This window comes from Melospiza melodia, chromosome 3, assembly GCF_035770615.1.
Source record: "Melospiza melodia melodia isolate bMelMel2 chromosome 3, bMelMel2.pri, whole genome shotgun sequence".
NCBI classification, from domain to species: domain Eukaryota; kingdom Metazoa; phylum Chordata; class Aves; order Passeriformes; family Passerellidae; genus Melospiza; species Melospiza melodia.
The window spans coordinates 71,751,580-71,775,676 of record NC_086196.1 but is presented as its reverse complement, the minus strand read 5'-3'; the positions used below and the strand labels follow the sequence as shown (position 1 = coordinate 71,775,676).

The window sequence follows — 24,097 nt, the reverse complement described above, 5'->3', positions numbered from 1 at the left end:
CAAGAAAACTGGGTTGGATCTCTTGGAGATTGGGCGAGAATGAGAACATCAATGATCTGCACAGATCCAACACATCTCCAGACTGTTTACAATGTCCTATCATATTGGAGAATACAATATATCATTTATCCTTCCCTGAAGGCAAATATCCCTTATATCCCCTGCAGGCATTTGAAGGCAGAAATGAACTGCCAGTGGACCTGAACTTTGACATTCATAAATTTTGCTTGCTAGGCATTCATTAATTGCTCTGCTTAACTATTCTCCAGTCAGCTGGATCAATTCCTGCACCAAAGCCTCCAAGCACAAAGGGCAGGAACTATGATGCAAAGGGCAGAGCTGCCCCTCCATAGTCAGGGAGAGCAGAGATGTCTCTCAGCTTTGCTAGTCTGGGCCACCCATGAGACCAAGCAGAGATGGGACCAGGAGCAGCAGCCTGCCCGAGGCTCTGGTGAACACCAGGCTCTGATCACCACTTGTGCCATTGTTTCAACCCACTGCTGCATCAGAAGAGGCAGAATTTGCAGCATTGTTTTTACATGCTGTTTGGAAGATGTAAAGTTTTGCAGGTGTTCTTTAAAGTGTACATCTTGGCAGGCCTAGAGATCTTTATGACTGTTTGCCCAAAGCCCAAAAGAAGTAATTTTATACATACTGGACAATGCCCACGCAAATAAACAAGGACTGCTCTCTCAATCTGGGATACTGGACATCAGCTGTAAACATAACTGCAGGCTCAGGATTAATAAGTATTATTTTGCAGAAGCCTCCATCAAATAAGCGATTGTGAGGTGTTTTCTGACCACTTCAAAAGAGTCATTGCTGCTTACACCTATTAGTTTTTCAGCCTTGTGATTACAAAGTTCACCCACAGGGTTGGGGGATTTTGTGGATTGTTTTTTTTTTTCCACCCCAAGGAATGAAAACCAACATGTTCTGATTCCTATCTTTCAATCATCGCTATGGTAAAGATATATTACCATCACTATTTCAGCTGAGCTAGCTGCTGAATTGCAAATGCTGTAAGTAAACAAAAACAAGTATAGGAGAAGGAACTTCAACAGGCTTAGCTTGCCTTTTAAAATTCAAAGCAGGGGTTTAAAAGAGATGAAGCCAGGGAAAACATTGGATACTAACACCAGCCAAACAGGGAAAAATAACGAAGTTGTAAGCCTGAAAAACTGAAATGGAAGAATGACAGATTTACTGCTGCATTTGATGCACATAACCACCGATAGACTCTCCCCAGGAAGTGTTGAAATTACCATCACTGAAATGAATCCAGAAGCTAAAAATTAAATTATCTTTCCCAGAACATTCCAATTTGGGCTTTGGCAACAACAGATGTTTCAATGCTGTGAGACGCATGCACGCGCGCGTGTGCACGCCTGCACACACGCACCGCACCCCGAGCACAGCGTCCCCTTTCACCGAGACCTCCCTCCGAGCCCTCACAAAGTCAGCCTCAACTCACGGGCACTCTGCAGAGTCTCTGCTTCAAAGTCTCTGCTCAAATGCACAACTGTCAGATTAAGCAATCCATAAGGAGTCTTACAGCAGCTCCAAGTTATGAATGAATGGTTATTTGTGAACTTGCCTGTCAAGACAGATGCGGTATTTGTCAGTGCAGCGTGGGTTAGATACGATGGGAAGGAGCCAAACAAGCAAAGTGAAAGGTCAGTATCACAACATTTTCCTTCCCCGCCCCTCCTCAGTTTGCCTAAAACTATGCCACAGCTTTTGCTGAAGTCCAATACAGTAGTCTATTTTTATGCAACTTACCACGCTTATTTGAAAAGCAACATTCAAGCAAGAAAAACAAAATAAAAGTGTGCGCAGAGGGAGAGAAGAACAGGAACATTCTGATGCAAGAAAGCTACAGCAGAGGGATAAATCCAAGACTGGCAGAAAACAGCATACCTTTAGAAATGTGGTGACACTTGAATCAAGACCACCCTGTGGAAGCTGAAATACAATGCATTGTTTTCCTTGCATTAAAATGTAGTATTACAAGGATTACAGGTTAATTCATGTTGGAAGTCCAACCTCCAGCTCAAAGCAGGGTCGGCTATGAGGTCAACTTATGTTTTATAATTTATACAGTTATTTTTAATAACCTGAAGTCAGCACCACACTGTACTAAGTATTATATAACAATAAAAAGAGGCTCCCTCCTAAGGGGGATTCAGAGGAAAAGCTCAGCTCTACAATGAAGAGCCTGAACATGTCAATGAGCATCGCACCTGAAATGAGAAGCACTTCTCAGTCACTGTCCGAACTAAAACCTGAACAAGGGAGAGATGTTTCAAAGATCCTTTCCACACTCTGCCATAAATCTGCTGCAGGGGTGCCTGTGAGGTTCAGCATCTCCTGAAACCAAACATGGATGCCAGAGAGCCCAAACAACACAAGATGTATTTCAGCAGAGCCTGTCTGCTCACGGTGAGCGAGCAGTCTCTCTGCACAGCTGCCTTAACCCATCCAATGGAGCCTCCAACACAAGGAGCCAGAAGCTTTCCCAGTGGCATGAACTGCCATGTTCCCTTCGGAAAACCTGGCTGTTTGAAAGAATGCTCCTTAATCCAAAGAAGCAACTTCTCTACTGTGGACCAACTTGTATAGCATCAAAAACACGTAAAAAACTGTTCAGACCAGACAGGTCTAACAAAGCCAGGTCTAGCACTTCATTTCTGCAAAGCCAGTCCTGTGCCATTCAAGCTAAGAGAACCACAGCAGTGAACAGCCTCATGAGTAACTCATAAATTCAAACACCACTGGTCACACTGGAAGGAGATAAAACACAACCCCTGACACTAAGGCTTTTTTCCCCCAACATTTTATTGTCTTGTTACAGACAAATCTTTCAGTTTCTCCTTTTTACCTTGCAGCTGTGTGCTTTGTGCAGTCGGGTGCCCAGCTGCAATCACTTAACACGGCACAGACAGCAAGGACAAGCACAGGGGAGATGTTTTAAGAAGAAACATTGCTGCTTCAGATTGACTACTACAGGAGGCCAAGTGAGAGTGATGCTGGAGCTAGGCACTGACTATCCACAGCACAGACTGAAGGGGAAGCAAGCAACAGCCTGTGGTGGAAAGCAGGGTGCGAGCTTTCCCTAAACAAACGACCAAGCCAATCCTTTTAATCAAAACAAACCAGCAGAAACATCCGTAACACATTATTACATTAAATAATACCTGGGGAGCAAATCATCCTCAAGCTAAAAGCTGCCTGCTTGAAAACCTGCTGCATGTGGTTTCACAACAGGAACAAAAACATTTGTGTATCTTCACTCATGACTCGTTTTGTCACCATACCCTGGGGTTCCTCTCTTTATCCATAATACAGGAGCAGTCTAGCACATCACAGCAGCTGCCCAACAGGGCCAGCCTTCTTCAGGATCACTGAAGAGTTTCTTCTTTCCCCTCTAAAATATGCTGTAAAGCATTTCCTTCTCACAGGGCTCCCATGCCCCAGTGGCAGATCTCAACACAGTGAGAGGGATTTGAACTGTCTGGCTTTGTTCATCCCTGCAAGTGCACCATAAATTGGGCCCCAACTCAGGAAGCTAATTAGGCATACACAGAGCCCTAATGCTAATGAGCCTGTTCATGTGTGTGAAGCTCCGTGCGTGTCTCAGGGCTGTGCTGAAGAAGCTCACTGAGAATGACAGCCAGTTCTCACATTCATCCTCTTCCTCAGTGCTGGTGCAGACAGGAATCTCAAGCTGACAGCAAAATGCTGGAAGTAGTAACTTCAAAGTAGCCCAGCCATCCTGATGGCCACTACAGATCTCACGCAGAGAACCAAAGAGGAGCAAGGCTAAAACCAGTATCTAATGAAGATGATGCTCTGCTTCACCAGTATCTAATGAAGATGATGCTCTGCTTTCCTCACTCAATCACCCACTCACAGTAGTCCTGGGCGCTCCCTGCACATCTCCGGCCAGGAGAAGAAGACAAGGGCACATTTCCAGAAAGGTCTCTGGGACTATAAAACATTCACTGTCAATGGCTGGAGGGTGGGGAGCAGCAGGGCACTGCTGCATATTCACCAAAAGGGCTTTTAAGTATGGGAACAGGCTGCCCAGAAAGTGGTTGAGTCACCATCCCTGGAGGTATTTAAAAGTATACCTGTGGCACACAGGGACATGGCTGAGTGGTGAACTTCACAGTGATAGGTTAACACTTGTACTCAGATGACATAAAAAGTCTTTTACAAACTAAATGATTCCACGATTCGTTCAAATCTTCTCACTCACCAAACTACAGTAAAAAGTGCCTCTTTCAAACAGACACAAGAGATGAATTCCAGGAGGGTTATGGAAACGACTTGGGAATATAGCCCTGTCTTGTAGCTCATCTGACCAGGCAGTATTAAAGAGGGGGGTCATGGGTGTTTAGCTTTTCTGTAGGCTTCATCCTCTGGAAGGAACTCAAGGACCATGTATCACTCCAGACTGCCTCCTGGACCTTCCCCCTGCTTCCCAGCTTGGCACTCTGCTCACAGCAAAAGTGGCTGGTGATTCAGAAGCCAGGCAGGAAGCACATGTGGTGCTGCCCTTCATTAGTGCACCAGAGCATGTTATTTTATTATCCCTCTCAGTATGTAGAGGACTACTGTCTAGAAAATTACCCTGTGCCTTTCTAAAGCCATTTGCAATTTCCTGGGGTTTTCCACCTAAGAAGACTGCATTAAGTGTCATTCCTTATGGAATAAGGAACTGTTCCCCCCATGTCCCTCCTGGGGAAAGCCTTCACATTGCTGTCTGTAATACAGAGACTATGCCTGGCAAACACCATCTCCACCAAGAGATGCTTCAGAGCACAACCATAGGTCCAGCATAGCTAGAAATTTTTAAAATAAGTTGTTCCTTCTGAGTCTGTTCCCATATAATTAATAACACGGGAAAGCCTGTCAGGTTGGACTGTGTGCTGTGCCAAATGCAAACACAGGTGAGCTGTTAACATTGTGGTAATGATGCAGTCAGTGCTGGGAGCCGTCTGCAGGAGCTGTTCTGGTACCCTGAAGACAAGGAACCCACATATGTGTAATTGCTGGTAAATTGAGTCCTTGTTGATAAAGTAGAAGCATGTCACTGTGCCCTGACAGCTTATAATGTTGTCTTTCATGGGGCAAATATTCAGCAGAAGGATGGCCTGTGTAAAGCAATATTCATGGGACAGAGCTCCTGAGAAGACTAATCCTAACCACCAGGGCAGGATGGAACCCATAGAGGCTCCTTCACACTATGACAGCTTAAAACTCATGAAAAAACAGGCCCAAACCCAGAAGAACTGTGTTTTCTTAGGCTAATGAGTACTTATAAACCTATCTTCAAGAATGCAGAAAACTTGAAAATTTACCTACATTGGCCTTTAGCTATCTCTGCAAACCAGTTCACTGACTGTAGTAGAAATTGCTTTGAATTAAGATGATATGGGCCTTTGCCTCCAAATACAAGTGTTGCCTGTTTTTCTCAAGTATGCCTGTTGTTCATTAGCATTACAATTCACAATCCTTAATTGTGTTGGCATTTAATTTCTGTTTACTCTCAGTGCAATAGCAATCATCACCTAGCTTAAGTATCAGGCCCTAGATATTCAGGGAACAACTGGTAAGTAATAAGCTTCTAGTGTGATCCAGGATTCACAGTAACCAGTTTTAAGCATTTACTCAGGTAACTTTGCCTAGGCACAAAACTCCCAAGAACTCTGTGATGTCATGCCCAGAGAACACCATATCCAGCCTTTCTCTTTAAACTCCTCTGAAAAACCTTTAAATTCTGGACTTAGGAGAAATTCAGACTCACACAGATGCATACTGTCCTGAGCACAAGGCATGTTTGACAGACAAAAGCTTTCTGTTTCTTCCAAGTGTCTTTGTAGTACTTTTTCTGACACTTCTTTTGCATCTGTTGCTTTTGGGTCATGCAGTCCCTGACTCACTGAATTTCACCTATATCTCGATGTGTCCTTAACCTCAAGTGGACCCTCAAGCCAGATGCCCGCTTAATTCCTCAGTGCAAACTATCACTAAACCTTAGCACAACTTTAGTTTGAGGCTTAAATTAACAGCATGTGAAACGATTAATATGAATAATTTCAAAACTAATCAGATCCCTTCTTTAAATGTTGACACAGTATTATTTATATCCTGTAAATACCTTCTTGACTAAAATTCATCCCAGGAGATTGGCATCTTGCCAGTTCTATTCATATTTACTGTATTTATACAGTACAGTTGGCCAAGGATAATATTTAAGACAAAATATGCCTTAGGGTATATACAGTATCTCTTATAGTTTTCCTTTTAAATCTCTTCATTGCTAAAAATATTTAGTCTGAACTTTAGAAAATGCTCCACGAAGACCTATCAGCGATCTGTAGTGATATATTGGTGACTATGAGTATAATTAGAGCATATTTGTAATACTTGGGTTGTAGTCAGTTTCTGAACATTAACAACTTGTGGTAAAAACTGAACCACTGATCTTTCCCATGCCAGCCTTCCAGCAGCTTTTGACCTCCAGTGCATTCACACTGATCCCCTTCTCCCTCCTACCACTCTCCAACACAGCAGACACTGCAGAGTTAAAAAAATCCACTCTGAAGTGCTGATGAGAAAGTGCCTGTGGCCGCCAGAGCTGCGCTTTCAATTTCTTCCTTTAAAATATGGTGGAGTGATTTCTTCCTTACTGTCTTTTTTGGAAAGGTTCGCTCCATCCAGCATAACTAGAGAGCAGTGGAAAAACAGTTAACCTACTTACTCTGATGTTAGCGACAGCCTGCACAGTAGTGCTGGGTGTGCTGGCCCTCGCATCCCAAACGTCTGATGCACTCTGTTGGTAGATACCTGCAATCTCCTGCGCTCCTCCACAGCCTCCATCCATACCTCACACCAAACCTGGCCCCTGACAGCGTTTTAAAAATAGATCCTCTTTTGCCAATACCATCCAATTCACACACCACAGATATTTAAATTTTCTGGGAAGTATGCAGCTGCATTTTGGACTGTTGGGTCTCCGCAGTCTGCTGAAGCAAGGAGGACTGATGTGCTCAGGACAGATGCACTTTACAATTCTCAGAGACTCTCTGCTACAGAGCCAACTCCCCAAACCAAGGCATTGCTAGAGGTCCTCCCAACCTTTGCCCATAGGTGCTCCTCTGCCCCGGGTATGATCTAACAGATCTCAAAATGAAATGCTGACTTCTACCAAAACCACCAGGAAAATAATACAGCACATCAACGTGGAAAACAAGCATGACTTCTGTGTTCTTGCTATGGCTATGAATTATACTGAACTGCTCTGCTCATACCCACTTGGCTCCAAATATGTAGGGTTTTTTTTTTTTAAATAAAGTATTTCTTCCCCAAGGGTAACAAGGGTGGAGTGTATTTATCATGGCTATTAAGGATGGTGCCATAATTACAATAATAAAATGGCTCTGACTGCCAGGATGTCCTGTACCTGATGTTGTCATTTAAGACTAAAGGAAGAAAGGGAGGCAGCTGCACAGAGCGTGGGGCTCAGATACCTTGGCTGGCATCCTAGGACTATCCCATGCAAGACAGAGCAAGCCCCAAAGCTACAACTTGCTAAACTAAAAATAAATAAGGGGAAAATGCAATTAGAAACTCTAGGATAAAGTTACCAAGATGGCTGAATTATCTATTTAAGCAAGAGCTATGTGCTTTTGAGAAACAGACAGCAAGTATATAGGGCATCAAGTGGTGGGGGAGGGAAGCGAGCTAAATGAAATGACTAGGGACTAGGGTTTGGTTATGTGAACGGTGAAGTTATTTTCTGCTTCTGGTATTTCACTTTCCTCGGTATGATGATGATCTAGATTCTTTTAAGGCAGTGCGGTGCTATTTTCTTTCTTTTTTTTTTTCTATGCACTTTAGCTTCACTACCAAAACAAAAAGGCACGTCATTATGATTATTAATCACTCTAAGTGGATTTGGTCAGCACAGAGCATTTGTACCCCTTTTTTTTTCTTTTTCTTTTTTTTTTTTTTTTTTGTGCTAAACGTGGCATGGATCACCAGAAGGTCGTTAAAAAAAGGCAAAAGGTAGACGGGCTGAGACAGGTTCCAAGAACCGAAGCTACCCAGAAGGGAAAAGTTTTTCTGTACCTGAAATGAGAAGTGCCCACGAACCGAAAGGGGAGGTTAGTTAAAGTGGGAAGAGCAGGGAGGACGTCTCTGTCCTCTCTGAGCACCTATGCGAACAGCAGTCCGCGGGACAGCGTTCTAAAGGGACACACACAAGCTGGCAACCTTTTTTTTTTTTTTTTAAGACCTCTTCTCCTTTTCTTTTCAGTTATGGAGAGATGGAAACCTGCCCGTTCCAGACACTCCAAGGGAAACAAGAGCAGTGGAAAGATATTGGCTCTTTCTGGAGGCTGCACACGGGGCTGCCGGGGAGGGAGCGGGATCCCGGCAGGGGGAACTGTGCCCAGGTACGGCGGGCTGGCAGCACAGGCACCCCCAGGAATCCCGGGGTGACCCCAGAGGGGTCTGGGGCAACAGGTGATCCCCCAGGACATACCCACCCAGTCACGGGTACTCTGCCACCTAAATTAAACCCTACAAGCCGCCACCTAAGCGACGCTGAGCGTGACAAGCGAGCCGAGCGAAGAAGGCAGAGTTCGATGCTTGGGGGTGCTATTTAAAGGTGCTGAGCACCGCTAAGCCTCGGGGGCGAAATTACGCACGCATGCACACACACAGAGGACTTACTTTCGGGGTAAAAAGGCTGCATGTCTATTTTGTAAACTTCTTTGGCATAATACTCCTCGTCGCTCCTCTCCCTCTCGCAAGTGGCGGCTCTGTGGTTGGCTTTTTCCTGCAGCAGGTCCCTGGTGCTGTTGTAGATGGAGATGACCTCCGGGGGCACCTCCTCGGGCTCGGGGTACTCGTCCGGGGGGCTGGTGAGCTTCAGCTTGCTCAAGATCTGCCCCCGGATTGCCTCGATCCTCTTGCGCATAAACTGATCCATGTCGAGGGTGCTGCAGGTAGACAGGCTGAGAGCCACGGTGGCCAGATCCACGGTGAGGAGCACGCTCAGGAGATAGCAGTGCATTTTAAGTGTTTAAATACAGCGCCCCCCCCAACAAAAAAAAAAAAAAAAAAAAAGTGACCTCAACAACGAACGACAACAAGAAAAAAAATTCAAAAAATAAAAAGGGGATCTGTGCAAACAAAGGGGAGATCTGCAGACAAAATGCTCTTAAAAACTCGGCTGCGAGAGCAGCTCGCAATCGGAAAACGCACGGGAGGCGCTAGTGAAAAAAACACCACTAATATGAAAAAAAAAAAAAAAAGGAGAAAAAGAAAAAGCAAGTTGCTACAACTAGATAAAAATTCGGGAGCGGAATGAACCGGACAGCAAAAAAGGAGGAGGAAAAAAGCCCCCAAACAGATACAACAAACCTGCAAATCAAGTAAATGGCAGAGAGGCTGCTCTCAGCGCGCTGTAAAACAAAAATCTGAAGTGGGGGAGGAGAGAGGGGGGAGGAAAAACCCAAAAAAAAGGGAGGAGGACGAGAAGGCGCAGTGATGGGTATCGCAGGGCGCTGCCGCAGCCGGCAGAGAGAGGGTGCCGGCGCGGCGCTCAGCCCCGCCGTGCGCCCGCGGCGCCCGACGGCTCCCGGAGGGCAGCGGCAGCGGCACCGCCCCGCGCCCGGCGGCGCTCAGCCCCCGCGGCGGCGCGGGCGGGCACCGAGAGCCGCGCACGTGTGCGCCCGGCCGGCGGCGCCGAGCCCCGGGCCCCGCGCGGCGCGGCGGCAGGCGGCGGCTCCGGCCCCGCGGCGGCGCCCGGCGCCCGCGGCGAGCGGCGATCCCCGGTCCGGCCGCGTCCCGCAGGCTGCTGCGTGCGCCCCGCGCCGCATGCACCGACCCACCCCCGCCCGGGCCGCTGCGCGCCGCACAGCTCTTCCCAGCTCCCTCCTCTTCCTCCTCCTTCCGAAACGCCAACCCCGCGCCGCAGTCAGCGAGGCAGCGCCGCCGCGCCCCGGCAGCCTCCCGCGGGTCGCAGGCGCGGAGCCGGCCGCCCGGGGCTGGCCGCAGCGCAGCGCCGCTCTACCCGCCCGCCGGCCGGCCTCCCCCGCGGGGCTGGGGCTGGCCCCGTCCCCGGCGGCTCTAGCGCTCCGCCCGGCGCCCCCCGCCTGCCGCCCCCGGCCCCTCGGCTCTCCCTGCGCGGAGGGGACGGGTGCCAGCAGATAACATCACGGCCGAGCAGGGAGAGGGAGATTTATACGATCTCCCCGCCCCACGTGCTCGGCTCGCTGCGAAGTGACGTGGAGGGGCTGCGGGAGCGGAGGGCTCCGCGCCGCCGCCCGGCTATTTATTCCCCTCCGCGCCACCCGCCAGGGACTCGCCGCAGCCCGGCCGCTGCCGAGGTGCCTCAGCCCGGGGCGAGGAGAGGCGAGGCAGCCCGGAGCCGAGAAGGAAAAGCAAGTCCTGCCAGGCTTTTATTTTACTTCTTTTTTAAAATAAAGGCTTTAGTGCTTCTTGCACCTATTATTAAAGTAATTGGGCCAAATAGCACTCTGGCGTTAGAGGAGGAATAACACGCCTCTTGGACACCGCTCAGACGCGTTCCTGTTCAAGGTTGCGGGGCAGCTCTGCCCGCTGCTCTGTCACAGAACGCTCTTCGGCACTGCCCCTCGCTTTCACTTCCAAGCGTGTTTTGGGCAATGCTCGCTGTTCCCCGGATCCCTTGGTAATCGGTACTACCTTCCAAGGAGGGAGAGACCACAGATGAGGAGGATTTGCTCCTTCGCAGAGGTCTCCTCTTCTGTCAGAAGTGTGCAAATACATCCTCATCTGCACTTGACAGAAACTCTCAAGCCCCAAATGCTCTGGCTATGCCTGTAATTCAATTTTTCCGCTGCCTCTTTGGGCCAACAAACATCACAGCTTCCATCCATACCCTACTCTGCCCCAGGGAAATCACTCCACAGTCTACTAGGCATCCCTCAACTTAATGCCATAAAGCTTTTCCTTTACAGTTCATTTATCACCACTGTACATTAACTTTAAAAAGTGATCAAGTAGCCTTTTTCTTTACTCTCACCCATTTTACATTCCCTTCTGAATTAAGTTATCACAGGTTTTACTTGCCAGAACTTTCCAATAACATCATCCTAAGTGGGGCAAGGGTGTTTTTGAAGAGCCTCTATTTTCAGAGATGAAGAAAGATGTACAAAAGGTACTCAAAGGGCCATAGGTGTTCCCAATGCTCAGCCATTGCCAGTGGTATTACGGGTAAACACACCCAGGAGGAAGGAGGTAGCATGACTGGGACCTGGAAGCACACTGAGAATCACGCAAGACACAAACCAGCCCAACACCACCAAAGGCTTCCTCCAGCTGACCACACCTCAGGAACAATCTTCTTTCTGCAAAATTTTCAACTGTTTTCCAAAGCTGGAGACTGCCAGTCCCCAAATTAAATGTGAGTTTTTCCTTCCCAGCAAGGAAAAGTGCTTCCTGTGAGCAGCTGTGTGCTGGGATGATGGAGGCACCCAGCAGCACGGAGCTGCCACATGCTGTTTGCCTTGGCAGGGCTCTGCTGCAGGGGAATCTTGTGCCAACACGGCCAGCTAACCTCGGACTGCTGTGGGTACCAGCAACGATGGCATTCTCCGAGAGATGGAGGAGCTACGGAAATATATTTTTGACAGGTATGTGTATACACAGAGACCTAAAATAAACTTCATTCTTTACCAGCACGTGGGTATGTACAGCCCTACGTGCAACCAAGATTGCATCCTCATGATGCAAGAGTTAATAGTGCTTTCCACTTAAATCCATGAATTCCTGCAAGGCCAGATTAAACCTCTCTGCCACAACATCACTCTTTTACTGCCGTACATGTCAATGTCCTGCTCCTACTGACCTCAAAAACACAGCTGCAGTGTCAGGAATGGCAACGTTTCCAAAATTACTCAAATAAACAAGCAAGCTCAACATGTAGACTCAGCTGGTTTCACTTCTGCAGCACACCTGTACAAAACCAAGGGGACAGTTCCTCGAGCTGTTACATCTCACAGCTCCACTGCTAGCCAGCTGAGGAATCAGCTCCGTTACACGAGGTACCTCAACCGCAAATACTTCTAAAGAAAAGGGTTATTAAATTATTTCCTCCAAAAGCTACAGCTGAAACCATGAAGGAATTCCTTATACAGCAACAGCAGCCCTGTAACACTTGGCTTTGCATGCCACTCACCTTGAGGGTTTCAGAGCAGTGACTGGGACAGTGCTGGACACCCTCCTCAGGGAGGGAACTCACCCCATCTCTCAAGATCCCTCTGCAGTAACAACCCACCAGATTACAAAGTGTTTTGATCCTTGAAAGTTTATTATTGGTGGGGGAAAAAACCAAAATCCCAACCAACCCAACCTTTGCAGTGCCTTTCACAAACCCTGTGCCTCAGGGATGCCCTGCTAGAGGCCATCAGCCCCCATGTGTTCAGTGCCCAGCTGGCCACGCTGCCCAGGGAGATGCAGGGGGTCCCAGCTCCAGAGAAGCTCTCCTTGTAAGCTGCCAGGGACCCAGCCAGGCTGACAGCAAACCAGTCCGACTAGATTTTAAAAGTTGCTGGGATTCCTTCTGATTTGGCAATGATTCCTAAGTGTCCTTTAGACCATCTAGGAAAAAAAAAAATTAATATAAATCTTGGGTTTGTTCTCACCAGAGAAAAACCCTTTGCTTCTCTTCTGACCCTTTTAGTGTGACATGGAGCGTCAGGCTTACCCAGGTGCATGTCTCCATTTTGCCTTACGACTGCAGCAAAGCTGGATTCCCTAAAACTTCCCAACGTCACCATGCTGATGCTTTTGCCATGCAGAACTTCCCGGGCATGCATACTCCATTCCAAAAGCCCTGGCCACTTGGGATAAATCCCCAGCAGCTGCAGAAGCCCACCACACATGCCTGAGCTGCTCCAGTTTGCTCCAGGAAGGGACACCTACCTGCTAGGCAAATCATTCAAATACACATCCACATTCATAAACATCGACTTTCCATTATGTAATCTAAATGGAAAATACCTGGAACATATACATCATGATAGATCTGGTCCTAGTTCTAAAATCTCCCCCTTGCACATTTAAGGAGGCTTTTTTTGCCACAGAAGTCCTGCAAACTAGACTCAAACAGGTGTCATTTTTTACCTTGCTAAAATGAGGAACACACGGAAGAGGCTATCAAAAATTGTCAGAAATAGCAGAACCAAACTGCAGGCACTCAACAAAGCTGTATAAAGTCTTATATCACAGAATTCAATATAACATGACCTTTTACAGAGGTAATTCTGCTTCTACATTCTACTGTTCATTTTCGTGACTATTATCTCAATTATGGCTTTGTCTTTTACCTTGCAAAGCTTTTTCATTTTTATTCATTCCACAACAGCTTTTACTGATGACTACCTGTTAGTTTCAAAAGTTGCTGGGCTTATCAGACACTGAAGGTTAACTCAGCTTACTTTTATCTCTTCCCTTGTCCTGTGGGGCTGCTCTCAGTGGAAGCTTTGTAAGTCAGAAAGTGGGAATGGGACCTTAGTGTGCCTATGGGAAAAGAACAGACCTTATCTGTTTTGGTGCTTTTAATTCAATACAATACCGTCTTTTTTACATATTCTTTTTTTTTAATAAACACTGACTGTTTATTAGAAAAACAGGGACACCTGGAAAGTTACTTCACTAAATGTAAAGGTTTCATGTTTCCTATTAAGTTAAAAATTACGTGGTCGGGATTTTACAATTTGTGGTTTCTTTTTAGATTGTTTTGGTTATACGCAAATGCGCTGTGCAAAATACAAAGGCAATAATCTCTCCAAAACTGCTGACGACCAGGCCATTAAGTAAGGTGGCTGGTCACATTTCATAAACTAAAGAACATTGTTGGAAGAGGAATAACTTTTAAAAGTTAAGAGGTGACTTTTGTAAATTCTCACACTGATGACGAGCGTAGGATGATTGCACAATTAATTCTTTGTGGCACGCACAGAAATCTGCAGCCATAACTGTGGTCGTGTAGAATCTCAGTCATTCTGATGCAGGGTGCTAGGGAAAAAAAACTTTTGAATTCTCCTTTTTATAAAAATACACGTATAAAGGTTCAACTCGGAGAGCCAAGGTGGCACCTAATAAAGGTGAGGCAAAGAGGAGATGACAAATAATGGAAAATTGTAATATATACTGTAATAAAACCTTAGATTTTACTGTTTATTATCCTTAGTGAAGTAGAAGTCCATACCCCTGTGCTGCACATTTCATTAGTGCGCGCTGTAACGCCTGGATGAATTTGAGAGCAAACCCTGCTGACCTTACTAACACAAGCAGCCCCACTGGCCCAGGATTGCATTTCACACAACCTCAGCCCATTCCTGCAGCACTCCTGTTCCAGAAGATAAAGGCCATTTTATAGAACATGCTGTTTGACACGCTAGACTGCTACCCATATATACACATGCAACTACTTGTCAACTTGCAAATCAAAGGTATGCTTCTGATATATATATAAAGAGATAATTTATTTGTGTGAGCCAGAACTTCTTTTAAATATATATAGAACAAATATCAAACGGGAATAAGAACTTTTATTTTAATATTTATTTATAGACACACATACATTTTTGTGTATTTATAAATATATATATTAATACATAAATATCTATATACAAAAAAGAAGTTCTCATTCCTACAAATAGATTTAATAATTTCAGTGGGAACAGCCACGAGTAGTCAACAGGATCGGATCCAAAAAGCCATTCAGGTGTCATCTCTGAGAACTTATGGAATGGCATCATCTTCCACCATCAAGTAAGAACACAAAGCTGTAATGTCCACACAGCAGTGTATAGTCTGTGTTTAAAACTGCAGCTTAATAAAAGACATCTAGAATGCAATTAACCCAAAAAAACCTGTTACCAAAGACCACCAGAAAAACTCCAAGACAACAGCGCTGGAACTTTAGACAGGACCTCAAGCCAGAATGACTAAAATCTGAAGGAAAAGGGAAAAATTCTTATGGAAAAGAAGAAAAGGGAACAGAAAGGAACATCACCATTAGTCTGTATTTCAGTGCTATGTTATTCTTCACATTTTTCAACTCCTAAAATAGCTTCTCTCCAGAAAAGTTGCACCCTGTCTCCACAGAGTACAGCCAGACATTAGGGGTCTAGGGAAGCATCAACAGCCTAAACCCCATATGCTAAAAACATACACATTTCCCATAAAGGCTGCAGACATCACTGCTGCATCCAGAGAGGTTTCTGCTTCCAACAGCTGATTTCCAGAGTTGAATAAGTTCAGATTCAGGTATTCATAAAAACTTTGCCAAAGAAATTTCCCCATGGTTACACCTCCCAGAGTTTGATCCCCTCCCGTGCTTTCCTAAAACTGCTTGTCAGCCTTGAGGATGCCACACTAATCTTCTATGTACCATTCCAGTTTTAGTCTGTATGCCACTGAGGAAAAGGCCTTCCTTAATCCTAGCACCTGTGGTTTTAATCACCACAGGAAATCCTGTTTCCACTTAAGTCAGTAAGACTTAAATATCAGCAGAGGCAAATGATCAGATTCACTAACTAAAAATAAAAATAATTAAAATAAGACAGAGAAATATAAGCTCAGTGGTTCACAAACCAGAGGGCCTTGACATCTACTTATAGCAAGCATGACAAAGTAAAGACAGTAGGGTAAAAGTCATCCCTTTAATCTCAAGGTTTGAACTCGTGACCTGCATCTCCTTCTCAGAATTACAGCTGTTGCGTTCTATTTCTGAACTGCATGGTGATGATTTGGGTTATACCTCATTAAGTAACACACAAATGATATCTGTAAATATTGGATTCCTAACAGAGCATCCACTGGAGTTTATTCAACAAATTAAAACCATGTAACCTAAGTTAGAATGTGCACCCAGACTGCAGTGTTACATGTATAGCAAGATTAATTGGCAGCAACTTCATTAATGGGCCAGCCAGTAGTAATGCCATATTTAAATCATATTCTGCAGCTACAAAATCAAATAGCTCTGGGTCTGGCATCCTGACTTCTTCACAAGCTGCCTATGCAGTCTGCAGAGATGAAAAGCTCTAATAAGCTAACACAGCTTCAGAAATGTTTTTTTCCCTAATGGTTTTTAAGCAACATGTGTTCAAGAACACCCTACAAAGCTTACAGAGAGCAATTCATTGTTTCTTTTTACCTCATGAAACAAAACCAAACCCACAACCAAACCAGACCTCACACAGCACCAAGATTTTGTGCTGCACCCATCAGATTAGTGCAGAGGTCTTTGCCTTTCAGCCTTACAAATTTTTAAATCAATTTTCTATGCCTGGCTACTGAAATCAATGAATGCAGTATTCCTGAATGGCTGATCAAACTACATCCTCCCAGACAGATGGTTTGAGCTTGGTGACTCCATCTAGAATTAGAACAGAAAGGTCTATTTCTGTATCAGTACTTTTGATCCATATCCAGATTATTTTAGAGCTGGATCTTGAACAGGCCACCTGTGTGGAGTGGCAAAGATGTTCAATATTTTCTTCTCCTCAATCAATGATCTTTTAGATGGGAATGCAATTAAATAGGTTACTCCCCTGATTTTAGCTGGGCTCTAAGGACCAGTCTCTAAGCTTCCCCATCATGGACATTGACTGACAGCTGAAATGCCTCCTCTCACAAATTCCAGTGTCATTTGAACATCCACCTTATCAACAATTAAATCAGAATGTAAAAATGCCTACAAACTGGCTGCAAATGTGCATCAGACCCAGTAGTGTCCCACATAAAGGACCTGAGTCCACAAGCTCATCCCTGCAGTCCTGTGAAATTAAAAGCAATTCATTCACCATGAGACAGATAGTCCAGCAATGTGCTTCAGCAACAACTGAAGTGAATGAGAAATCAAAGACAAAAGCCTGTGTCTGGGAGGCACAGTATTGTCATAGAAAGTTCAAGTAAGAAGGGAAATGTGTGTCTTGTCTATCTTCTTCCCATAAGATATGTTCCACTTCTTTAATTCTAGGAAATGACACTAAAATTTAAAATAAGTCCAGCAGTTAAAAAAAAAAAAAAAAAAAAAGGCAACACATAGCAGATGGAGAGAACAGCAGTGGCAGTGGCAATCCTGGTCTGACCTGCTGGCTGCAGTGCTACAACATAAGAAAGATGTTCAGCATCTTGCAAGGCCTGACCAGAACCTTTCTAACACAATCCACAAGAAGGAGTATCAATATATCATCCTCCCAATTTATACTTGGGTCTAATTCATTGTTTTGGCTGAGTAATGCATCCTTAAATTGAGGATCTTGTCTGAAGTTCTGAAAAATCTCCAATCTTTTTCTATTAATCATGAAGAGATAATTCAGAATTTTATGAAGTCTTTTCGTAATTAAGGATAATCATAAGGATATAGCAAATTTCAGTAGGTACTGTCAAATACTTCACTCCTTTAAAAAATCCACATAAAAACCACACTGTTGTTACCTTTTGTACAAAACTACACCGTTGCAGCAATATTGCACTACTGTGCAAAGTGAACTCTTGTGAAACTCGTTGGGGTTGTAAGTGGGGGTGCAGAGTAGCCTGTGCTGCAGACTGACAATGTGTGTTTGACTGCCCTTCTCCTCCAAGCAGCCCTGCGAGGTGTGGCTGGGAAGGAGCCATGGGCAGGTATGGCAAAGGCTCAATTCCCAACAGCTCAGGGGCTCAGCTCTCCAGTGACAGTTTTCATTCAGCTGCCTGACCTCAGGCACCCTTTCTGAAATGGACACAGGCCAGCTCTTGTCCCTGGACATAGGCTACCCTAAGTTAAAGGCTGCTTCACTGCCCACAAAACTTGCAATTTATGGATCACTTAAAAACCAAAGAAAATCCTCTTGAGATAAACTGTACTCAACCTGAAAGTCAATGCAAAATCCACATAATCAGGAAAGCCTGTCACTATCTTGTTGCTTGAATCAAGCTACACTTTTGAGCTTTTCTGTTCTGAACAAGATTAGAATGTCCTCCTTTATCAGGATAGAAAAGCAAACTTCAAAGTGAGAGTGATTGAATAGCTATGAGCCTTAAGTCACAATCTCCATGATTATATTCCTAATGCACTTTATAATGGGCTCATAAGTGCCTAGTTGAATCTTTATGTACTTCAGATTTTTAAATTATGGCAAATGACCCCTTGTTACCTTCTACTTATGATCATACACGCCTACAACACATGACTTAAAGAACTACTAACATAACATCAGCAGGTTTTATTTTTAACCATTTCTTAATTATGGCATGAAGTTTCTGATAAGAAATGTAACTAGCTTATCTTGTAGGTGAACTGTTTCTAATAATTTATTCAGCTACTTCTGAGAATGCTAAGTAAGAAATCTTAGTGGTATGAAAACCTCAGTGCAAGTCTGATCCTGGTTAGCAGTTCACAATGAACACCACCATATTTACTGAAAACAGAGTGAAGAAACACAAGGAAAATGTTGTAAAATTATGCTCCAAAAGTTCATGCACTGGCATGAGAGAATGAGCTATTGAACCAACTGTGGCATTGGGAAGAAATAATGCTTTTTATGAGTATTCCTAAAATAACCCTCCAAAGTGCCCCTTGGAAACTGCTTGTGCTCATGAGTTCACATCCAAAAGCTTGATGAAAGAACCTAATTAATTTAACAATTTTGTATCCAACAGCTTAAATACATGGATTTAAGCAAAAGGAAGTAATTTCAAGGGATGGAGTATTACACACGACCTTTCGTGCTGAAGGTATTCAGTTTGACTGGAGTTTCATTTTTAACATGTCCCTTAAGACAGAACAGCAATTGAAAAAGATGCATTTGAAAACAAGTGCTTTGTCTAAGAAGGATCAGCCATTGTTAAAAGTCTGAAGAAGAGTGGTTAAGAAAAAGCCCTTATCTGCTAGATCACTTACAGAGGTGAAACGCTGGAGGTTTACACGCTGCAAGAGGTTGGACGCCACTGCTTTAGAACAGCAGTAAATGAAATGTAGAGTCTCCCACCATCTGTTAATCAAGACCTTCTTCAGTCTCCAGTGTCTAAGGTCTTAGACTCCCGAGTTTAACAACTTATTTAGCACAAGGACCCAATCTGTGTAACATGATCCTGAGCCTCCACTACCTCAAGCCTTCTCCTGGCCCTCTCACTCCTTACCTCAGCAAGTCTTGAAGAAATCATTGAGCAATTTACAGGGATTGGAAGTGAACAACACTGATGACTGCTCTGTGTGTACATTAACTGTGCCAGGACTCATTTCATAAGAATGAGAAGCTTGTCATTTTCAGTTGTGCAGAGTGTTTTGCGCCAGATGACTTCTGCCTTCCTCCCTGGAGACAGCTACTGAGCCAGCTCTGAACAGATGCAGCTCTACAGACCACCTTCTTCTGGAAGCATCAGATAGTCAAAAAACTTTTATGGCCTCTGAACATTTAATTTCTCTCTTTAAAACAAATCAGACAAAAAAGCCCTATCTTCACTAGGAAGCAGCTTCCAGCTCTTTTGTCCTGCTCAGCTTGTGAACCCAGGATGATTTGCCTCACAGCTGCAGAAGTGGCAGCTCTACCCTCCAGGTTTCAGCGGAGATGATGCTGTGGTACAGTGGCATCAGGCACAACAAGGATATTCCATCATCACTCCCAAAGTGTTTTTCTAACAGGAGGCTGAAGAAAAGCAGCAGCAAGACAGTTATTTTTTTCCATAGGCCAACTCATGCTTTCCTTGCTGAAAAAATGTTAGCACAATTAATGTGAGGAGAAATTAGACCAGGGGACAAGAGACATGGGGAAGAGCTGACCCTGTGCCTTCTCTTATTAAACAAAACTCCTACTTTGCGTGCAATCCATAGAATATTAAACTTTACATACTCTGGAGTTGGCTTGAAGCCTAACAAAACTGGAACCACCCCATCCTTATTGGCTTTATATAGATAGGTACAGAAATATACAAAGTTGAGATGATTCATGCTCTCTGGAATGAAGGGCAGCAGCACAACTTTGCTTGAGCAGAGATATTCATGGGAGCATAAAAAACAGAGTGAGCACTCTGACTGCTGGGAAAGGCTGCTGAAGGTTGTTCTTGGTAGCTGTTGAAGAGGAAGAACATTACTGAAAAAGGGGGTAGGGCAGCCCAGAGAAGAGACTGGAAGGTACCTGGGCCAAAGAAGATCTTTTGAACTTCTAGTCAACAAAAACAGAACTTGTGAAATAAAGCAGTCTAAAATCAAAATATGTAGTTAGCAATTTTAGCAACTCTTGGAGCTTCTCGGCATAAGGCACAAAAAAAGGACAAGGCAAAGACAAGGTACAGTATAAAATTTAAAAACCTACTCAATATATACAAAAATGTAATTACTATGCTTCTTAAAAGGCAAGAAATGCTCTCCCCTTATAGGCTATGCACGCTAAATGAAATGGAAGCTCAAAATACTTTTGGCAATATTGATGGATTCCACATTTTTCTTAAACACACAAGATTCACTTCAGTGCTTTAATCAAAACATTACTCCAAAAATACACAAATAAACACCCAAGCATTCTAAAAGTATTTGGAAAGCATTCTGAAATGTTTAATAATCACCTCAGGATGTCACAGTTCCTAAGGAAAACTTAAGATTATTTTCCAGAAGTTTGATTATGGAAAGAAACTGCTGATATGAAACTAGAGAGCAACTGCAGATTTAAGGCTGCTGATGTAATTTTTCCACAGAAAGCAGCTGAACTCTTGTAGAGAGAGAGAGCAGTGTCAGGTTAGACTGTTATGCTGCTTCATGGACTCAAGCCCCATTGCAGCAGTTTCTGCACTGCACTCATGAGATGGTGCCTCTCACTGCACAGCTGTACAGATGTGGAGCCTTCAGAAGCTGGGATAACCATATGTCAAACTTGTGTGGTTTTGCCACTTGGTATTTTGGGTGTATGCCTTCATTTGTGATAATAAATATCAGGCCACAAACTAATGTCTCCTCAGATATCTAATATGTTTAACACTCAAAACAGCTTGAAAATCTTAAACATTTCTGCTGTTAGCTTGGAGTTCTCCTGGAAGAATTATGCTACAATATATACCAGATGAATAGGCTAGGGATAAGACAATGATTGCCAGTTGTTGGGATGGGGTTCTCTGCCATTTTGTACCCATAGTTTTTATCCTGCAGTACAAAGTTCAAACAATGCCTTTGTTAGGAAAATCTAAATCCTACCTCACATTTCCATGCTGAAGACTGAAAATTTCAAAGTAGCTCCTAATCATATCTTGGCTATAAGCAGGTACAAAGAAAGGTTTGTCTGTAAGGCATCTGTTGAAATGGACAGAACAGTGCTATGCATTTTAACTATCAATTAATGGGCCCCAAGGCTTTTTCTTCATGTAGCAAGTGGGGAAACGTGATAGCAAAGCTAAACAAATGACACAGCATCAGACAGTCAGTCTGGAACAGCAAAGGCAGCAGAATTCAACCCCAGCCTCTCATTTAGAACACCCTTATCACCACACAATTCCTTCTGCATATGCTTACATAAAATATATTCTTATGTGTGTTAGCTTCTGCACCTTTGCAACCAACAACTACTGAGGAGAAATTGCTGTAGCTTAAAGAAAGGCAATTGTGTTACACTGACAGATGACTTCCAAATTTGTAACTGTTAGGCCCACACTAAGAGGAAGGGCTTTGGTTTGACCCTTTGCACACCTGAGGAATTAGCATTAGAGCTGACTAAACCCACAGGATCAATCTCAGAGCTCTGGCTCCTCATTGAAAAAGGCCAGAACACCATAACTCTAAATGAAGCAACACTGAACACCATTTTCTGTGGTATTGTTAGAAAAGCTCTCCCTCCCCAGTGAAATAGCAATGACTGCTCTTTCCTACCAGACTCTTAGCCTATACAATCTCAGACTCGCAATGGAAAAACCATATATATATATATATATATATATATATATATATATATATATATAAATACTAAACCCTATCAGTAGGGTCAAGTCTCTGTCTTTACAATTCTGTTTCCAGAGTTGTCTCCAATCAAACTAATGCTCCTAGACCAGAACTATCACATGAATGGTTACTTTCCTTTATTATCTACAGAACCTTTTCTGGCCAAAGCAGTAAAGACTCTGTAGGAGCCCAATAACTTTACAAGGTGAGGGCATTTCTGTGTTTATTCTAAGCCATTTCTATTGCAAATTGCAACAACTTTTCAAAGTGCAGCGGTGATTTGGAAATGCAGGCACACTAATACATCAATTGCCATGACTAATGTGTAAACTTTTAATGACCTTGGCAAAATCTATCTTTCATTGGGCAAGTGCCACTATTTTGACTGTACAAAATGTTTTGGAAATATGTTGAAAATTATACTTGTTTTGGAAAATATTTCAGGATTTCAGTATAGCAAATGGAGCTATATTAAATAAAATGTTGACATGGAGGAGAAAACACTCCAAGGTTGTGCAAGTCTTTTTTTTTCCTTTTAAAAGAGGTATCCTCCAAGTGTCGTACATTCATAGAATGCTGACTTTTTATCCAAACAAACTTAAGAAGATAAAACATTATCTTGAATGATTTTCATTCAGTCACTGTCATCTTCTTGTTTCAGACCACCTCCTCCTTCACTGTTGCCCTCTCCATCGCTTTCCTTGTCCCAGTCCTTCATAGATGCTCCCATCATGAAGTCATCACGCAGTATATTCCATTCTGGCCCCTCCTCAGACTTCACTTCACCCTGAATGGTTGAGGGAAAGAGAAGAAAGAACAGAGAAACGAGATAAATGCGACAGGCAGTAAAAGATGCAAGGTCTCCACGCAATCAAAATAACACCTCCTACAATCAGCAGACTGGGGGCCAGGTCTTTGTGCAAATGGTACAGAAACATGCAGAACAACCAAAAATGACTTGATGCTAAAATGCAAACTTGTTTTAACCAACCAATAAAAGAAATATGGAAACAAAACAATTATTCCTCACGGATGAAACAGTCAACCTTGGGCATGGCTTCCTTTATTAAAATCTTTCTTGGCAATCAGAATGGATTCATGATATCATTTATTAACCCCCAGGTGCTGCTTCATTAGAACACTTCTTGGCACATTTCTAAAACACAAATATGGATTTAATAAAGGCTTAACCCCCCCCCCCAAATTTAATATTTAACATATTCAGTGATATGTGAACCAAATCCCCTTTATGTGAATTATTACCTCACTACCTGGGCTTGTCATATGGTACAAAGCTGCCTCTAAAAGAAACAAAGTTGATCTACTCTTAGCAAGCCAACCACTGCTTACTCCAAATTTCCTAGCCCTTGGAAGTGGATAAACTCGAGGCCCGCTGCACGGGCTGGTGAACAACAAAGAGAAGGGCCGGGAGCGGAGTTTCAGGTTAGCGCTGGAAGCAGCGCTGGTCGCGGTTCCCGGAGGTGACAGATCCCGTTTGGCAGTGCAACAGCCCCATCCTGTGGAAACTCTTCCACACAACAGCTGGAAGCTGTGCTTGCATGCTTCCCGGAGGAAAATACCCAGAGCTGCTCGATGCACTGAGGAAGGATTTATTTCAGTGTCTATGCCTTAGCAGCGAAACATGGCTGAGGAATAACATGGCTCAGTGTCCAGCAGGCAAGCAAAAAACTGTCCTACCAAAGTGGAATTAGGGGCACTGAAAACACAAATTTAATTCTGCCAGGTCTTTGAAAACAAATTTAACACTGGCACCCCAGGGAGGCTTTCCCCACTCCCCTGCTCCAAAGAAGGGATCTCAGCATGCTCTGCAAACAAGATTTGCCTCCTGGATGCAGAACCTGCAGTACATGTATGATCACTGTAGACATCTGTCCACACCTCTTCTCTGCCATGCATCTAGGAATGTGATACCACTGCATGTTTAAGCTGAAGCCTGTGGGAATCAAGATTTGGGATAGAGCAGCATATAGCATTTGATTTCACGAGAAAAGAGAAATGAAGAATGCGAGTCCATTACTGTAAATAAAACATGTCCTATTCACCCCATCAGAAGTTATCTGAGTGCAAAATGCCTACCAAACAAGGTATGTGTTTTTA

The 24,097-nt window shown here is 43.9% G+C and overlaps 2 protein-coding genes across 3 annotated transcripts in view; both read right to left on the bottom strand.

Moving 5' to 3' along the window:
* The window catches only part of TGFB2 (transforming growth factor beta 2), a 58,838-nt gene extending 49,213 nt beyond the window's left edge, over positions 1 to 9,625 (bottom strand). For both annotated transcript variants that reach the window (XM_063152221.1, XM_063152222.1), the window contains exon 1: positions 8,746 to 9,625. In XM_063152221.1, the coding sequence (XP_063008291.1) occupies positions 8,746 to 9,088 (343 nt within the window). In that variant the 5' untranslated portion in view covers positions 9,089 to 9,625. The remainder of the gene's footprint in view (positions 1 to 8,745) is intronic.
* Positions 9,626 to 14,595: 4,970 nt separating this feature from the next.
* The window catches only part of RRP15 (ribosomal RNA processing 15 homolog), a 28,338-nt gene continuing 18,836 nt past the window's right edge, over positions 14,596 to 24,097 (bottom strand). The window contains exon 5 of the mRNA XM_063152220.1: positions 14,596 to 22,766. Coding sequence (XP_063008290.1) covers positions 22,614 to 22,766 — 153 coding nt within the window. The 3' untranslated portion in view covers positions 14,596 to 22,613. The remainder of the gene's footprint in view (positions 22,767 to 24,097) is intronic.